General features: G+C 45.7%; 1 protein-coding gene across 1 annotated transcript in view; it reads right to left on the bottom strand.

Moving 5' to 3' along the window:
* Nucleotides 1-243: 243 nt before the first annotated feature.
* Nucleotides 244-13934, bottom strand: part of LOC144514409 (unconventional myosin-Ie-like) — a gene marked incomplete at its 5' end in the record, with an annotated part of 17120 nt that continues 3429 nt past the window's right edge. The window contains 13 exons of the mRNA XM_078245532.1: nt 244-768; nt 3835-4010; nt 4717-4906; nt 5256-5330; nt 6638-6795; nt 9697-9843; nt 10261-10406; nt 10499-10668; nt 10776-10890; nt 11997-12141; nt 13094-13299; nt 13734-13815; nt 13907-13934. The exon at nt 13907-13934 is cut by the window's right edge and continues 58 nt beyond it. Of these exons, the coding sequence (XP_078101658.1) occupies nt 692-768; nt 3835-4010; nt 4717-4906; nt 5256-5330; nt 6638-6795; nt 9697-9843; nt 10261-10406; nt 10499-10668; nt 10776-10890; nt 11997-12141; nt 13094-13299; nt 13734-13815; nt 13907-13934 (1715 nt within the window). The remainder of the gene's footprint in view (nt 769-3834; nt 4011-4716; nt 4907-5255; nt 5331-6637; nt 6796-9696; nt 9844-10260; nt 10407-10498; nt 10669-10775; nt 10891-11996; nt 12142-13093; nt 13300-13733; nt 13816-13906) is intronic.

Raw genomic sequence — 13934 nt, 5'->3', positions numbered from 1 at the left:
CCAGAGCAGGGGGAATGAGAGGGGGGAAACACCAGAGCAGGGGGGAATGAGAGAGGGGAACACCAGAGCAGGGGGAAATGAGAGGGGGGGGGGAACACCAGAGCAGGGGGGAATGAGAGGGGGGGAAACACCAGAGCAGGGGGAAATGAGAGGGGGGGAAACACCAGAGCAGGGGGAATGAGAGGGGGGAAACACCAGAGCAGGGGGAATGAGAGGGGGGAAACACCAGAGCAGGGGGAATGAGAGGGGGGGGGGAACACCAAAATGTAGCAGTTGAGATGTACCACCATCTTTTTATCAACCAAACTGGGACTGTTTCACAACGTTGACATATTTAAAACCGGGACCGTTACTTTCTCAGGACGTACTTCCTGCCACCACTAGGGGGCGCTAAGTTATGAAACGCTCCTGTGGGTCGTATTGGGGGGGTGGGGGGGACAACCCACCCATATCCTGGGAGGGTTTTGGGGTGGGTGGGGGTTGTTATTTAACCTGAGTGTACACAGCGACAAGCTGTCGTCAGTCTGAGTGACACATCCGTGTTTGTTTGTGAATGAACTCGTTTCTCCTGTCAGCTGATGTGTTTTTCCTGTCAGCTGATGTGTTTTTCCTGTCAGCTGATGTGTTTTTCCTGTCAGCTGATGTGTTGACAGCTCCGGTGACCTCTGACCCCCCAGAGAGGAGAGGAGGGTTAGATCTTCTCCACGTAGTTTCCGGGGAACATCCCCTCTCTGCCCCGCAACCGCCCAAACCACCAACCAGACGGATCTGCAGAAAGAACAGAGACAACATCGTCGTATGAAGACAGATTGAGAATATGGAGTTTACCTACTCTCATATTTAGGAGATCCAAGGAGACATGATTCAGGAGTACAAGCTTGTACAGGGAATATATGATGCAACAGTTGAGCCTATCTTTCAGTTTTGGAACAATAGGTACGAGACACGAGGGAATTCATTAAAGCTCCCATATGATGCTCATTTTCAGGTTCATAACTGTATTTTAAGGTTGTACCAGAATAGGTTTACATGGTTTAATTATCAGAAAACACCATATTGTTGTTGTGCTGCACAGCTCTCTCTCACTGCTGCAGATCCTCTTTCAGCTGGTCTCTGTTTTAGCTACAGAGTGAGACCTCTTTTCTTCTGTACTATCTTTGATTGCACATGCTCAGTAGCTCAGATGTAGATCATGTCAGCTAGCTAGCTCCATAGACAGTAAAAGAAAGGCTGTTTCTCCACCTTCAGTCAGTTACAAGGCAGGATTAGCTGGGAGACTTCTTCTAAATGAGGGCGCACATGGAAGTAGTTCTTTAGTAGATTATGGTGAACTAGTGTGTGTTGTAGCAGTGATCGGCCATTGAGAACGAGCTAGCATGCTAACGGTTAGCCCCCTAGCCCCCTCGTCTCAGCTAGTGACGTAGAAAGCCGTGCAGATGTTGACCAGCTGACCCGGAGACTGAAGACAGGACACATTCAGAAACCGTATCTCACTCAGAACAGCATGGAGGGTTATCAACGTCTGTATGAAGCACCAGAGACACTAAATAACTCCCAAATCCCAGAAGAAGAGATTATTTCTTAATATGGGCTCTTTAAAACTTTACCCTAAAACAGAAAGAATAAAATCATGGAACGAGCTTCCAGAAGAAGTTCCCCTTCAATGAATTATTTAGAGAGTATGTTGGATGCATTCTGCCTGTCGGAAGGTGGGATGTATATTTATTAGGGGTGCACGGTTCACAGTATGTCATGTAGTAACTTTCCCCATAGTAGACAAACAAGTATGCAGTTATGCATATATAATAATGAAGTATGCAGTAGACATACAATTAAAAAAATACAAAATGAATAAAATAAATCGGTAGAGCTTGAATCGCGAACATCCCAACTATTTATATATTGTTTTATTGTTTTATCTTGTCAGTAATTTATGTAACTAGCTTTATGAAAACATGTTAAAAAAAACAAATATATATATTTGTTTTGTGTTGCTTGAGTCTGAAATTGAGGATTTAATATCCTGTACCAGAATTATTTCCAATAAATGTCAAACAGCAGCTGTGATTGGAGCATATCTATCTATATCTATATACGTTATCAGAAATATGGGTTTCTTTCTACCAAATTTGAAAACAAAATAACGTGGATGGTTCCCTACAACGCTCTTCACAAGTTCAATAAATGATTATTTCAATACTTTCATTGGATTTGGGTGTTTTATTCAATTTTATAGCATTTTGAAGAAGAAATGATAAAAGAATGTTGAAAAAATGACAAAAAAGTGGAAAAAAGTGACAAAAACTTGGAAAAAATGACAAAAACTTGGAAAAAATGACAAAAATGTGGAAAAAATGACAAAAATGTGGAAAAAAATGACAAAAACTTGGAAAAAATGACAAAAATGTGGAAAAAAGTGACAAAAATGTGGAAAAAAGTGACAAAAATGTGGAAAAAAGTGACAAAAATTTGGAAAAAGTGACAAAAATGTGGAAAAAAATGACAAAAAGTGACGTGAAAAAATGTGGAAAAAAGTGACAAAAATGTGAAAAAAATGACAAAAATGTGGAAAAAAATGACAAAAACTTGGAAAAAAGTGACAAAAATGTGGAAAAAAAATGACAAAAACTTGAAAATGACAAAAATGTGGAAAAAAATGACAAAAACTTGGAAAAAATGACAAAAATGTGGAAAAAAATGACAAAAATGTGGAAAAAAGTGACAAAGACGTGAAAAAAAGTGACAAAAATGTGGAAAAAAGTGACAAAAATGTGAAAAAAAGTGACAAAGACGTGAAAAAAAGTGACAAAAATGTGGAAAAAAGTGACAGACGTGAAAATTTTTTGGAAAAAAGTGACAAAAATGTGAAAAAAAGTGACAAAAGAGGAAAAAAGTGACAAAAATGTGGGGAAAAGTGACAAAAATGTGGCAAAGAGGTGAAAAAAATGACAAAAAGTGACAAAAATGTGGAAAAAAAATGACAAAAATGGGAAAAAGTGACAAAAATGTGGGGAAAAAAATGACAAAAATGTGGAAAAAAATGACAAAAACGTGGAAAAAAGTGACAAAAAAGTGGAAAAAAATGACAAAAACTTGGAAAAAAGTGACAAAAACGTGGAAAAAAGTGACAAAAACTTGGAAAAAGACGACCGAAACATTGGATTTTTTTGTACATTTTGACCCAGAATAACTCAAAGTTGCTGTTCGTCGACGGAATGACAACACGAGGGCTAATAGTTCAATAATGATTCATTTTGCAGTAGTTTTGTTTGAATTATAGAGCTGAATACATTTCATAAGAGCATCAGTATCTGGCAGATTCCCCACTTGAAAGTGATTTGATGCATCCACCCAAAATAAAGAACTGGACTTCACTCAATGACCAAACATACTTCTTTTCCTTTTTTTATTTTGGCACACTTCCGCAGTTCAATTTGAGTTATTGCCTCAGCCAAGGAAGGCATTTTGGATTTTTTGTAGGTCTTTAAGCTGCTCAACAGTTGTGTCTTTGCTAGCAGTAGCAGTAGCAGGTAAGTGCTTTTATTTTGAAGGATCTATGCAGCCTGAGCCTCCAGGTGAAGGTTACATATCTGTGTGAGCAGGGAGACACCGGGGAAGCTTATGGTTTCAGAATCAATATTAACAGTCAATATTGTAGACCAGCGGACTTTTTCACGTATCGTATCGCGTCGGTCGGTAACTATGTGGTCTAAGTTCTGTAAGATTGGATCATCCATCTATCCATCTATCTATCCATCTATCCATCTATCTATCTATATAGATAGATAGTACTAGAAGTAGAAGTAGTTATAACAGTAGTAGTTTCAGCAGTACCTTGAGTGAGTATGTCAATGATATCGGCGGCGTTGAAGCTGAGTTCGTCGGTGTCCTGGGCGTCGTAGGCGTACAGCGCTCTGCACTGCGGAGAGCGAGGCTTCGGTTTGGGCGTCGGTTTTGCTCGGCCGGCTCCAGGAAGAGGCTTCACCTCCTTCGACAGCCGCCGCTGAAGCCTGAAGGATCATAGAGAGACTAATGTGAACGACAATCTTTGAAACTGGTCCAGTTTTGAGTGAGAACCAGGCTGTAATGTTACCCTACAGGACTAATGTTCAGCAGCAGTTAGAGTCACTAAAAGTTCTGTTGTTGCTGCTGACAGACTCAGATTATTATTCTAAATGTCTGACAACATTATGGGATGGATCCCTACAGAGATAGACCTTTTAGTTAAAGAGTAAGATCCTTTTAGTTTAACATGAAACAGCCCCGAAATCACCATCACCAAACTACACCAGACTCCATGTAAATAATCAGGACTTTTAGCGTGTATAGAGCCAGCATATCTCCACCAGACTCCATGTAAATAATCAGGACTTTTAGCGTGTATAGAGCCAGCATATCTCCACCAGACTCCATGTAAATAATCAGGACTTTTAGCGTGTATAGAGCCAGCATATCTCCACATGTAAATGGGTGAATTAAGGGTTTATTTCAACCAAACCAGAGTGGTGATTGTTGGAACAGTGGAAAGATGAACCAAGACGGCTTTTGGTAGTTTGATTTAGTTTCTGTCCACTTTGAATGAAGTGTGTTTTATAATGATAAAAGTACTGTTTATTTACATGGAGTCTGGTGGAGATATGGCCGAGAATGTGGAACGGTGTCTGAACATGGACAGAGTTATGTGTTAAGTTATGCTGAAGTCGCTAGCGGTCTCACCCTGCGGCGCCCTGCTCGGGAACGTTCATGAAGCCCATGTCGGGTTGTTTTGAGGCCCGGCTGTCGGGTCGACGCTGGCTCTGGAGTCGGGGCAGACTCGGCTGCTCCATGGTGGAGTGCTGCCTCAGCAGGGAGCCTCTGGAGGAGGCAGGGCCTCCTCTGGGAGCTCCGCCCCCTCTGGAGCGAGAAGCTGAAGAAAAAAAGGTAAAGTTATAAACCAACCAACGCTCAGTCGCTGCCGTCCGTCCGGACACCTGAGAACAGTCTGCTGGATGAACCTGGACCACAAACTACTGTCTGCAGCACTGAACGGTAAAACCGTAGAAAAAGGCGATGAAAACAATTGAAAACAGGCGACCAAAACTTTGTTAAAGGGGACAAAAATGTCAAAAATGTGACAAAAAAAAGACATCAAAAAAACATTGAAAAACGTGCTGAAAAAGGCGACAAAAACTTTTTAAAAAATGAAGAAAAAGGTGATGAAAACTTTGAAAAGGGTAACTGAAAAGGTGACGTAAAAGATTGTATGTTTTTGGTACCTGAGCAGTTCTGGCCGCTGGGCGGAGCCTGGCTTCCCATGTAGCGACTCTTGCGATTGTCCTTCCTCGTCGGTCCTACAAACCAAACAGATAGTGATGCAGATATCAGAAGCATACAATTTGTGTTTGGGACTTACTGGAGTTTTAGGGGGGGTGTTTGGGACTTATTAGAGTTTTGGGAGTGTTTGGGACTTACTGGAGTTTTGGGGGAGTTTGGGACTTACTAGAGTTTTTGGGGGTGTTTGGGACTTACTGGAGTTTTGGGAGTGTTTGGGACTTACTGGAGTTTTTGGGAGTGTTTGGGGAGTGTTTGGGACTTACTGGAGTGTTTGGGACTTACTGGAGTTTTGGGAGTGTTTGGGACTTACTGGAGTTTTTGGGAGTGTTTGGGGAGTGTTTGGGACTTACTGGAGTGTTTGGGACTTACTGGAGTTTTTGGGAGTGTTTGGGACTTACTGGAGTGTTTGGGACTTACTGGAGTGTTTGGGACTTACTGGAGGTTTGGGAGTTACTGGGTGTTTGGGACTTACTGGAGTTTTTGGGAGTGTTTGGGGAGTGTTTGGGACTTACTGGAGTGTTTGGGACTTACTGGAGTGTTTGGGAGTGTTTGGGACTTACTGGAGTTTTTGGGGGTGTTTGGGACTTACTGGAGTTTTTGGGAGTGTTTGGGACTTACTAGAGTGTTTGGGGGTGTTTGGGACTTACTGGAGTTTTTGGGAGTGTTTGGGACTTACTGGAGTGTTTGGGACTTACTGGAGTGTTTGGGACTTACTGGAATTTTTGGGAGTGTTTGGGGAGTGTTTGGGACTTACTGGAGTTTTTGGGAGTGTTTGGGGAGTGTTTGGGACTTACTGGAGTGTTTGGGACTTACTGGAGTGTTTGGGACTTACTGGAGTGTTTGGGACTTACTGGAGTGTTTGGGACTTACTGGAGTTTTTGGGAGTGTTTGGGACTTACTGGAGTTTTTGGGAGTGTTTGGGACTTACTGGAGTGTTTGGGACTTACTGGAGTTTTGGGGAGTGTTTGGGGAGTGTTTGGGACTTAATGGAGTGTTTGGGGAGTGTTTTGGGACTTACTGGAGTGTTTGGGAGTTACTGGAGTGTTTGGGACTTACTAGAGTTTTGGGAGTGTTTGGGACTTACTGGAGTTTTGGGAGTGTTTGGGACTTACTGGAGTGTTTGGGACTTACTGGAGGTTTGGGACTTACTGGAGTGTTTGGAACTTACTAGAGTTTTTGGGGGTGTTTGGGACTTACTGGAGTTTTTGGGGGTGTTTGGGACTTACTGGAGTTTTTGGGAGTGTTTGGGACTTACTAGAGTTTTTGGGAGTGTTTGGGACTTACTGGAGTTTTTGGGAGTGTTTGGGGAGTGTTTGGGACTTACTGGAGTTTTTGGGCAGCCCAGGTCCGATGGAGACCTGCAGGACCTTGCCGCTGGGCTTCAGGACGACCTCGTCCCCCTGACCCGTCTGGAACTGGATCTGTCTGGACCCCGAGGAGTTAAAGGGACCCCACCCGCCTTTCTTCACCTTAAACTCCAGACTGCAGACACAGAGACAGATACAGATGAGTTCATGGAGGCTCTGGACGAGAAGGTCTGGACTTTGTTTGATTTGTTTGATTATTTAAAAAAGAACCACATATAACACTGCACAGCAGTAATTGCAGACTGACATTAAAAACACGTTCTACTTTGTAACCATTTCTTTAAAAACGTACTCAGTGAAACACTCAGTTTCAGATTATTCCACTTTATTGCTGCACTGTACACACTTTTTCCCCATTAGACTATTGAATCGAAAAAGGGATCATCTCTGTCAAGTAACAAGGCTACGTTCTGTAGGATATTTTGTGAAAATATGTATAGAGACCTTGAAGTCATGAATAGGCCTTGTTCACTGTTCTTCCTGACTATCTAAAAAAAGCCATCTGGCTTGATAAGATTGAAGGTAGAGTATCGGAACACCGAGAAATTAATTAAACTGAATAAAAGAGTCTCGGCAGGAGCAGAATACACTATGAAGTTATGACCTTGCTATGCCCTCTTTCAGCTCTGCAGAAGATAAGAACATGTACATATCTCCGGCAGAGTACACACCGTAAAACATCGATGAAACAGAGTATACAATTTGAGACACCTGTCTGGTTAACAATAACAGAACTGTCTTCTTGCGCGTCATCCTTTAACGATCTTCATGGGAAAGCCGGACCTGGACTACATCCAGACTGATAACACCACCACCAATGGATGGGCAAGGGGGCTAGCAGAGAAGGTTTTTGGGCTAGTCAGGACCCAGTTCCTGGACAGACTTTGTTGGTGGTAGGGTGAGTTAGTCTCCAAAGATAACTGCGTCCATATGCATATGTATTTTACTTGCAATATAATTTACTAAAGCTTTATATAACTTATCTAAGCGTATCCTGTGTATTGATTTCTGGTCGACCATTCAAACGAACACTTAAAGGTGCAAGGTGAAGTGACCTTAAATTGGAGTCAGAAGAGTCTGGCCTCTGGGGCCACAGCAGAATTTCAGTCTAATTCCTACAGTTCACATCGCAAGTCTTAATGCTTAATCATGATTTTTTTTGCTCAGATCCGAGTTTTTATTTGTCTGTTCACATGACCTTTTAAAATGTGGCCTATATCAGATTCCAGTGTGAACTGTTTGCGGTTTCGAACTGACCCGCATGCGCAAAAGACCGATACCAATGACATCAGACGCAGCACGTTGCTGCACTAATGTTAGGGAGGTTATGGAGGAAGTCAGCATTTTAATCTTTTATTTCAAAATGTTTGTGTAATGCAGCCATAACATTAATGAGCAGGTGCTGAGGAGGAGACGGTTATGGTATGATCCTTCTAGTTTTGATTAAATTGGAGTATCTCCCCAGACACCAATTAGGTCCAACACCTCCCTCTCCCTCCATTGACTTGCTCCATCACTGTTCTCCCTTTTGTAGGCTTAGTCAAGTTTTTAATGTTACTGTCTGTGTCTGGGGCTAACTCCCGCTGGAGCAGAACTGTGACAAATGTCGATGTAGATTGACGTAAAAGTCGCATCAAATCCCCCTTGGTTGTTCCCACTGACCTGGGTCTGATTCAGGACCACATATGGAAGTGGGCTACATCAGACCTGGGTCTGATTCAGGACCACCTATGGAAGTGGGCTACATCAGACCTGGGTCTGATTCAGGACCACCTATGGAGGTGCTTTTGCCTGCAGTCTGGACGTAGCCCAAGGAACCCATGTCATGCTAAATAACACTCCAAAGGTAGAAATTTTGGCGATGGAAAAACTGACATGGCCGTTTTCACGCCTAAAGGCACTGACACACCAAGCCGATAATCGTCCGTCGTCCGTCCGAGGGGCCGTCGGCCTTCATTTTGGCCGATTTGACATGTATAATCGGCAGGGCGGGCACTGCCCGCAGTCGGACTCAAATGAGCCATCTGATTGGTGGAGAGCTGACCAGGAAACGGGGAGCAGGATGAGCGTGACTAGAGTCTCTCAACATCTGATGAACATCTGTTAAACTGACCTTTGTTGATCTGAAATGAAGACAGATTCAGCAGCTGCACGGCCTGTTTCTCTCTTCAGATGTTTCCAGAAACACGTTACGGTCAACTATTTTAGGACAATATGAGATCGTATTCTGAACGAGACGCCATGATGGTCGGGGAGCAGCCAGACCCACGTGACGCGTTCGTCCAATCAGCTGCCGGTTTTCATTTTCTGGGAAACAATCCAGATTAGCGCCGCCTGCTGTTATGGAGACATATTACGTCTCGTCTCTTCGGTGTTCTGAGGAACTTTCTGGACCGACTCGGGGACACTGATCAGTCCCACTGGCTCTACTGCTGACGGCCGGCCGTCTGGTCAGTGTGTCTGCAGCTTAAGGAACCCACGTCATGCTAAAAAACACTCCAAAGGTAGAAATTTTGGCGATGGAAAAACTGACATGGCCGTTTTCACAGATGTCTGTCTTTAGGTAAACTATCTACTGCTCTCAAGAAAGCATCTTTTCTGTCTCTGTGGAACGGCTTTGGGCTTAATTCTTAACCATAGGAATAATATATTTCATAGTGCAGCAGGTTACAGGCTTCCTGGTATAATTTACAGCATGAAACGTGTGTACGGTACAAGCTAAACCATGTGTGTACGGTACAAGCTAAACCATGTGTGTATGGTACAAGATAAACCATGTGTGTACGGTACAAGATAAACCATGTGTGTACAGTACAAGCTAAACCATGTGTGTATGGTACAAGCTAAACCATGTGTGTATGTTACAAGCTAAACCATGTGTGTACGGTACAAGCTAAACCATGTGTGTACGGTACAAGATAAACCATGTGTGTACGGTACAAGCTAAACCATGTGTGTACGTTACAAGATAAACCATGTGTGTACGGTACAAGATAAACCAGTGGTAGGTACTGACAGGTTGTTGAATTTGAGCGGCAGCTTCTTCTGAGTTTTCTCCTGATAACGTTTGACGAGCAGACTGAGGAACTCCGTTTTAAAGACGCTCTGAAGGACGCTGTCGTACTCCTCCTCGTGGATTGTGAAGAAGTCGTCCTGCAGAGTGCTGACGGAGAGACAGACAGGTCAGAGAGAGACAGACAATTAGAAACAGACAGGACAAAGAGAGACAGGGTGAGAGAGAGACAGGGAGACAGAGACAGACAGGCAGAAACAGACAGGACAGAGAGAGAGACAGGGAGAGAGACAGACAGAGAGACAGACAGGTAGAGACAAGCAGAGAATGACAGACAGGTCAGAGAAAGACAGGTAGAGAGACAGACAGGGAGAAACAGACAGGACAGAGAGAGACAGACAGAGAGAGACGTAGAAAGACAAGATAAAACAAACATTTCACTAATTTATCTATCTAGTTTTGTCTCTGGTTCTGTATCTAGTCTTAGTTCTAGCTCTGGTTCTGGTCTTAGTTCTGGTTCTGGTCTTGGTTCTGTATCTAGCTCTGGTTCTGGTTCTGTTGGAGTACCTCAGGGAAACAGACTGGATCTTGTTGAGCTCGATCTTCCTCTTGAGGACCTCCTGGATCTGACCTTTATCTGGACCCTGCTTCACCTTCTCTCGACCAATCAGGTACAGGAACTTCGGGGTCAGGATGAGGTCACGCTTCGTTGTCTGCGGAGCGACACAAACACAAGTCAGGAAGTGTTTTAGCTTCAGTCAGATTTTCTGTGGGACTGTCGTGTCTTTCTGGACGGAGTTTTTACCTTGAATCTTCTGTCAAACTTCACCACGACGTCGGCAAAGTCGATCCTCTCTCTGCGGCCGACGAACTGTCTGATCTCTGGGTGGTTGTCTGTCCCGAGGTAGTCGCCCACAAAGTTCCTGTTGATGCTGTTTCTGCGGCGCTCCTTTTTGTTCAGCAGGACGTCCGAGGCTGGAAGAGACAGAAAACCCCTTAGTAGAAAGAAGGACATAATGTCCACGACACAAACACAAACCCAAATGTTGCTTCCTTTACAAACTTATGGAAGACAGTCTCACCTTCCTCCCTCATCTTGACGTACTTGCGGACAGCGATGTGTTTACGCCACGCCTTCTGGATGACCCGAGCGTACCCGTTATACTTCCTCTCCCTCATCTCCTCCAACAAGAAGAGCTGCAGAGAGGAAAACAACACCGTAAAGACCAGGCAGGGACACCTGAGTGAACTGAGGGGTTCTGGGAACTCATTTTTTGATGCTCTGAATTGGCCCATTGGAGTCACATTTTTGACACTCTTGGGTCGGCCCATTGGCGTCTTTTTTTGACACTCTTGGGTCGGCCCATTGGCGTCTTTTTGACACTCTTGGAGTCGGCCCATTAGCGTCTTTTTGACACTCTTGGATCGGCCCATTGGCGTCTTTTTTTGACACTCTTGGGTCGGCCCATTGGCGTCTTTTTGACACTCTTGGGTCGGCCCATTGGCGTCTTTTTGACACTCTTGGGTCGGCCCATTGGCGTCTTTTTTGACACTCTTGGGTCGGCCCATTGGAGTCACATTTTTGACACTCTTGGGTCGGCCCATTGGCGTCTTTTTTTGACACTCTTGGGTCGGCCCATTGGCGTCTTTTTTTGAAGCTCTGAATCGGCACCTTGGTGTCCTTTTTTGACGCGCTTGGGTCCACCCATTGGCATCTTTTTTTTGACGCTCTTGGGTCGGCCCATTGGCGTCTTCTTTTTAAACTCTTGGGTCCACCCATTGGCGTTTGCAAAAACAGCGGTGGGTACAAAATGACTCATGACGAAATCTGATAGGTACGCATCCCCACTGAAATCGACGCCTGTGTGTGACGAGTTGAGTAAGCAGTTCCTGTTACCAGAAAACTTTTAGTCTACCCTGTTCTGGTGTTCCCCCTCTCATTCCCCCTGCTCTGGTGTTCCCCCCTCTCATTCCCCCTGCTCTGGTGTTCCCCCCTGCTCTGGTGTTCCCCTCTCATTCCCCCTGCTCTGGTGTTCCCCCTCTCATTCCCCCTGCTCTGGTGTTCCCCCTCTCATTCCCCCTGCTCTGGTGTTCCCCCTCTCATTCCCCCTGCTCTGGTGTTCCCCCTCTCATTCCCCCTGCTCTGGTGTTCCCCTCTGGTGTTTCCCCCTCTCATTCCCCCTGCTCTGGTGTTCCCTCTCTCATTCCCCCTGCTCTGGTGTTCCCTCTCTCATTCCCCCTGCTCATGTTACAGTCTGCGGTGAACACGTTAACAACCCTAGATTACCCCCAGTGTTTCGTACCGACTCTGGAGCCTTGATGAAGACTTTGGTCTTGCCGAGCTGGAACTGGTCCTGGTCCATGTTGACGGACTTGAGGAGGTGCATGACTCCCTGGCGCTCCTCGCCCCTCCAGCGAGGCCACGTCTCCTTTGTCAGGATGGCGTACCTACAGCACACAAGTTAGCACGTTAGCGTGTTGGAAGCAGAGATGTTATCCAATACCATACATACAAAACCACTGGACTGCCAGCACCCTGATTATATAGTAACAATAATAAAGAAATCTAGGATCTGTGAATACTTTGGACAACTTTAGGAACTTCTGTGGATACTTTAGGGCGCCTGGCTAGCTCACCTGGTGGAGCAGGCGCCCATGTGTGGAGGTTTACTCCTCGACGCAGCGGCCGCGGGTTCGACTGCGCCCTGTGGCCCTTTGCTGCATGTTTTCCCCCTCTCTTTCCCCTTTCATGTCTTCAGCTGTCCTATATTAGCCTAGAAATCTAGACGCCCCTAGCGGCAGCAAATGTAATCTGCAGCAGGGTCGTCTAGCAACTCTCTGTTGGCTTGTGAGCTGGAAAAACCAAATTCTGGTCAGGCCAATCACATCGTGTATAGAGTTGGTGGGCGGGGCTTATGGCTGCTGCTGCTGGTGAACAGCGATCTCTGGAAGAATTGGAGTTCAGCTTTTCTACTACCGTTGCTCTGATTGGTTGTAGTGCTATCCTATTGGTGCAGAGGGAATTTGAAAGACAACCTTTTATCCCGCCCCTTGGATTGAGCCCAGCCAATGGTGAGTTCCCAGACCCAACAACTGGATGAGGGTCAGACCCAGACCCAACATCAGGATGAGGGTCAGACCCAGACCCAGCATCGGGATGAGGGTCAGACCCAGACCCAGCATCGGGATGAGGGTCAGACCCAGACCCAACATCGGGATGAGGGTCAGACCCAGACCCAACATCTGGATGTGGGGCTGGCTGGTCAGGCTAGTCCTGTATAAATAAAAAGGCCTAAAATTCCCCAAAAAAATAATCAAAAAGCAACTTCTGTGGATACTTTACAACTTTAGGAACTTTTAGGAATCAAACTCTGTATTTCTGGAAGGAGAAACCTCTGACCTGTGCAGGAACTTGTTGAAGACGCGTCTGTAGGCGTATCCGGCCCGGCGGACCCTGATGTTCTCCCGGAGGCCCAGGTACTCCACCTGGTGTCTGACCCGGTTCTCCTCCCAGTCCCGGGGCCGCTTGGTCTCGTTGGGTTTGATGCAGCGGATGTAGTGGGGGGTGCACTTCATCAGAGTCTGGACCAGACTGTTGGCTTGTTTCTGAAAGCACCGTTAGTTTTGTGTCACAGTTACGGGACCAACATAACGTGTTGACATTTCTTTACGCTTTTGGCACTTTCAACGTTGTTAACTGTTTTTGAAATGACTCGCTGACAGTCTGTTAGACCCCCCTACAGGCTGGACCTGTTAGAGCCCCCTACAGGCTGGACCTGTTAGAGCCCTACAGGCTGGACCTGTTAGAGCCCTACTGGCTGGACCTGTTAGAGCCCCCCTACAGGCTGGACCTGTTAGAGCCCCCTACAGGCTGGACCTGTTAGACCCCCTACTGGCTGGACCTGTTAGAGCCCCCCTACAGGCTGGACCTGTTAGCGCCCTCTACAGGCTGGACCTGTTTGACCCCCTACAGGCTGGACCTGTTAGACCCCCTACGGCCTGGACCTGTTTGACCCCCTACAGGCTGGAGTCTCTCTCACCTTGATCTTAGTGCTGGCGGTGCTCGGACGCCCTCTCTTCTCCGCCTCCAGGTTCTCAGGAAACAGAGCTCTGATGAACGGACTGACCACAAACACACCACAGACAGTCATTATGAGGTCATTATACACACACACACACACACACACACACACACACTAGACTGTGTACTTACAACTCGCTGCTCTGCATCAGCTCGATTA

The sequence above is a fragment of the Sander vitreus genome, unplaced genomic scaffold (assembly GCF_031162955.1).
Source record: "Sander vitreus isolate 19-12246 unplaced genomic scaffold, sanVit1 ctg571_0, whole genome shotgun sequence".
Lineage (NCBI taxonomy): Eukaryota > Metazoa > Chordata > Actinopteri > Perciformes > Percidae > Sander > Sander vitreus.
The sequence above is the reverse complement of the archived record's forward strand: the minus strand, read 5'-3'. Positions and strand labels throughout refer to the sequence as shown.